Source organism: Orcinus orca, chromosome 1 (assembly GCF_937001465.1).
Source record: "Orcinus orca chromosome 1, mOrcOrc1.1, whole genome shotgun sequence".
NCBI lineage: Eukaryota > Metazoa > Chordata > Mammalia > Artiodactyla > Delphinidae > Orcinus > Orcinus orca.
In genome coordinates, this window is record NC_064559.1 from 193055333 (window position 1) to 193060495 (window position 5163).

General features: G+C 40.7%; 1 protein-coding gene across 1 annotated transcript in view; it reads left to right on the plus strand.

Annotated features, from left to right (window-relative positions):
- LOC101284306 (RH-like protein) overlaps window positions 1-3594 on the plus strand; it is a 33272-nt gene extending 29678 nt beyond the window's left edge. Inside the window, exon 10 of the mRNA XM_004266673.3 lies at window positions 3399-3594. Within this exon, the coding sequence (XP_004266721.1) occupies window positions 3399-3425 (27 nt within the window). The 3' untranslated portion in view covers window positions 3426-3594. The remainder of the gene's footprint in view (window positions 1-3398) is intronic.
- Window positions 3595-5163: the final 1569 nt, after the last annotated feature.

The following is a 5163-nucleotide window of genomic DNA, read 5'->3' on the forward strand; positions in this document are numbered from 1 at the left end:
AGAACATATCCATCACCACCAAACATTTCCTCCTGACTCTTTGAAACTGCTCCCTCCTGACTCCACCCTGTTCCATCCCCAGGCCACCACTGAACTGCTTTCTGTCCTATAGATTAGCTTACATTTTCTATAATTTTATATAAATGGAAGCACACGGCATGTACTCTTCTTCGTCTGGCTTCTTTTGCTCAGTGTAATTATTCTGGGAGTCATCCATGTTGTTGTGTGTAATCTGCCTCATCTTGCACCAGCTTCTCTCTATATGGCTTCTCCCAACAGCTAGTCTCTCCCAGTCCCCTGCAAGTATTCTTGCCCCTTTAGCAGAAACAGGGTGATCTAGTGAAAGGATTCAGAAAATTGGCTTCATCCATCCATTCATTCCACAAGTGCTTATTGAGCAACTATTATATACCAAGCACTCTGCTCATTAATGAGAGATACCACAAATAGGACAAATATCCAGCTGAATTATTTGAGTTGCAATAAATACTTGCTGAACAAATGAAGGAAACCTGAGGAACCCCCGCCCCCAACACTAGCCCCTTGCAGCAGCAGGTGAAATGGAGATTGTGTCCCTGGAACAAGAAGACCTGGATTCTAGTCACCATTCTGCAAGGTCTGATGTAGGCAAGACCCTTGACCTCTCTCACTGGTAAAATAAGAACAGTAACCTTCGTTCTACCTCACTGGGTTGTTTTGAAGACCAGGTGGGGTCATAACATATGTGACCACATTATGTAATATGCAAACTGCCATGTGAATGTGAAAGTTTATTACTAGGGGTTTAGACAACCACAAAGGAATGTGTAAGCCTAACAGCTATCATTTATTGCAAGCCTATTGTTTCCGATTCTGTGCTGCATGCTTTTCAACATTATCTGATTTTATCCTCGCAAAAACCCTGCGTAAGAATAAGTCTCCCCGTCTGCAGGTGAGGAGTAACTTGTCCAAAATGACAGACCTAGTAAATGGAACAGGAGGAATTTGAATCAGTGTCTGTTTGGCTCCAAAGACACAGCATGTATGTGTTGTGGGCAGCTACTGGAGAATGGTTATGTCTCCCCTCATCTTCTGATGTATATTTTTTTACAGCTGAGTAGAACTATTGATTCAGCAGTGTAACACTTATAGCTTGCATTTAAAAAGCAAGAATACAAACTTCCAAAGCTGATAAATCCAGAGGTGATTTTTTTTTTTTTTTTGGTAAACCATCCCAAAAGACATTTAAAACATTATGGAATGCCCTTTATTGTGTGTCATAGAAGCAGACTACTGGGGGTTGGAAGGGACATTCCTTCACTGGTTGCCCAGACCATGCTCAGCACTTCCTGGGATGGGCACTCACCACCCCACAAGAACACCCATGCCATCCTTGGATGATTTTCTTAAGATGTACTTGTTCATTCACTCATTATTAATTCCATAAATATATTAGCTAATATGTAATCAATATTGTATGAAGAGCTGGGGAGACACATCTAAATAAAATTTAGTTCTAGGTCTTAAGGAGCTGCATGTACTAACCCTTTGTCTTCTTGGAAATTACAGTGATCCTCACCCAGATACTGATTTACAAAAATCCAATTTATAATTTTTCATATGTCTTCTGCCTTCACTAAGAGGATAAATTCTTTCAACTTTTAATTTCAATTTCATAAACCATGGATTTTATTTCATGCTTTCCAAGGCACAAGGACCCACTGACATCCATTTATTAAAATGAAGAAAGGAACTTTGTTTTGCGAGTCTCCCATGGACAAGCCCCTGTTCTGATTATTGTGTGGATGCAAACAGAGAAAATAGGGGTCTAAGCACTTAGAAGAACTGGATCTTTACCTGTGCACAGCTCTATCTATTAGGTACTAAATAAGTAACCCTGGCAGTAGCTGCTAGTCGAACCAGCGGAGGCAGAGGTCACAAGCTTGGGGAGGTCAGGATTCGCTGGACGTGGCTAAGTGACAGAAACTGGAAGACATTCCAAGAAAGGGGAGGATTGAGAGCAAACACAGGAGAAGCATGAAGCAACTGGCTCAGGGGCGAGTTGGTGAAGAGGAGGATGAATGGTGGGCAGAGTCACTTGAATCATCCTTCAGGCGATGGGAAGCTCCCAAGGTTTATGTGGGGAAATGGTACCATGAAATGAATGTTCCAGGGGTGAGCAGTATGACAGGGTTAAGCACGTAGGATGGATTCTGAAATGACTGCGGTACACCCCAGGTCATCCGCTGCTTTCTGAACACGTATTTGTAGTTTATTTTTTACAGGATTGTATTGCCAAAAAATTTAAACACCACCGTTTTGGCACAAAAACACGACAAAATGCGTTGAGTTCCTCTTGCTGTTTTATGCAAAACAGTATAGCCTTGTCACACTGGTGTCACCCCTGCTTCTGATTTAAAATAATGTTCTAGACACACAGTAAGGGTCCAAAAAATGCTCGTTCTGCCAAAATGAGGAGAGCCGGTTTTTAAAGCAAAGTAGGAAGACAGATCAGGAGCCTGCTGATTCCTCCCCTTTGGGAGAGGCCCAGTGGAAACAGCCTTATCTGGGCGGCAGATCTGAACTGAGTCCTAGCTCACCCACCACAGGCTGGTGCCCTTGGGCAAGTCACTTTACTTCTGTGGGGTGGAGGGGAGGCTCAGTTCCTTCATGTGTGAAATGAGATCAAATTCGACGTTCTGGAGTCAGACAGATCTGGGTTCCACCACCTCTAGCTCTGTGATCTCTGAAATGGAGATCTCTCACCAGGTTGTTGGAAGGATTTAAGGGAGGTAACATGTGTGAAATGTTAGCACACTGATCCATAGAAAACACCGCATAAACTTTAGCTACTCTGATTTCTGGTTCTAGAATTCTGTGATCCAAGGCTACTCAACATGCAGTGATGTTGTATGGCAGGGTACCATATGGCACAACCAAAGAACTGAGGATTGATTTATTTAGCTTGCAGAAGAGAAGACCCAAGGGAGACCTAAGAACAATCTTCAAACACTTGAGAGACTGTCATGTAGAAGAGGGAAAATATTTTTTTCTATGCTTCTCCAAAGAATTTAACTAGTCCCAGTGGGTGATGCAGTATAAATTGCTAACAATTTGAACTGTCTGCAAAACGGAATAAACTACTTCATGTGGTAGTGAGTCTCCTGTCACTGAAGGTGTTCAAACAAAAGCCAGGTGACCACTAATGATCCATGTAAAGAGCTACATGAAATGAGATCTACCTATCTAAGAGATCTTCCAATTCAGATTTTATGAAAGAACTTCTAAGACCTTTGTGATGAAACAACATTTGGGGCAACATAAGTTTCAAAAGATCAAGCCAGAATCAATATGTGTACAATATTAAGCATATAATAAGGCTTCATCTGTAATAAAAAATGTTTGCTTTCCTTTTACAGTTTCCACATTTGGCTGCTGGATATTAAGCGAAAGCATCCAAGAAAAACAAGGGCTGTTTGAAAACAACTTCTTTTCACTGTTGCCCATTTTTTTGTGTGTGCGACACTCATTACAGCAAAGTCTCATGTACAATGAAACAGGTCAGAGATAGATTTGATATTAAAAATAAAAGACTAAAAACATAAGGGATAATTTTATATTATAATAATTTTAAATAATTATGTTTGGTTTCATAAAAGATAATGGTATCATTATTTTCTTGGGTGCAGACACACAGTTCACAAAATTAAGGTTTTGGTTCAATTTTATTGACAATTTAGATCCTTTCTTGCGCTTAGTAAAGTATTAAGCTATCAGTTAACTCATCTACATCAGCAAAGCAGATGATATAAAACAGGGGAAAACTAAGAACTCACTTAGATTTAGCCCTTGCAGACACTGTGCTTTTATTCCAGTAGTTTTACGAGGAGTTCCTACTCCCTGAGCATATCCTGAATTTAACTGTGGGGAAGACATTCGTGGTCAATGGTGGAGATACGCTGCCTCAAGATTTAAAAACTAGTTCTATGACCTTGAGGAAATCATTTAAATTGCCATGGTCCGGGTTCCCTTATCTGTAAGAAGAGAAGGTGAACTTCAACCCCTAAGATCACCTCCACTTCTCACATCCTGTGGATCTAAAACTTCACCAGGAGTGATTTGCTGTGAGATGAGAACAACACAGCCGTTTCTTTGAATAGTTGATGACCAGGCAACATTCAAATTGTACACACTGGGAGAAAACGATGGCTGACATAGAAAGGGGACCACTGGGACTTCCCTGGTGGTCCAGTGGTAAAGAATCCGCCTTCCAATGCGGGGGACGAGGGTTCGATCCCTGGTCAGGGAAGATCCCACATGCCACGGGGTAACTAAGCCCGTGCACCACGACTACTGAGCTCGCGTGCCTCAACTAGAGAGCTCGCGCACTGCAATGAAGATCCCGCGTGCCGCAATGAAGATGCAGCTAAATAAATAAATTAATTAAATAAATAATAAACTAAATTAAATAAATAATAAATATAAATAATAAACAAACAAACAAATAAAAATAAATAAATACTAAAAAAAAGGACCACAATTTAAATCTAAGTGATATTTGGCATTTAATGAATGGCTAATTGTAGCAAGTTTTATGAAAGAAAACATTTCAAGCTTTAGTTCTGAAGAATATATATCCCACAGTTAGCTAGTTTATTAAAGAAAAAAAAAATTCCCATTTTGCCAAAGAGGGGAGCCTGGGGGATAACAGAATTCCAAAGAGGAACAGACTAAGAATTCCCAGTAGTTAACATTTGTCATTATAATTGACCCTGCTGGTCTATCTTGAGCTTAGTGGTTCAGTACAGAGATACAATGAAACGGAATCCAATTTATTATCAAACCGACAACAGAATTAGTCATGTGAGTAAAGACCAGTGTCAAGTCCCTATCCTCTTCCTCTTTCCTTCCATGGTGGCTGTGGAGTGATTGTCAGCGTCCCACCAGGACCAGGTATCACAGCTGAGTTATTACTCACCCCCTTCCGCCCCCCCAATCACTACCACTGAAGGGACACTTTTGAGGAGACTGGAGGCAGGATTGTGGGGCTACTCTCTTTCAACATGTTCACTCATCCCTTGGGAGATGCTCAATGGTTACTTACACTGAAATATTTACAGAATTTTTGGCAAAACCATATAAACCAAACACAAAGTATACTGAGAAATAATTCTGACCACTGAA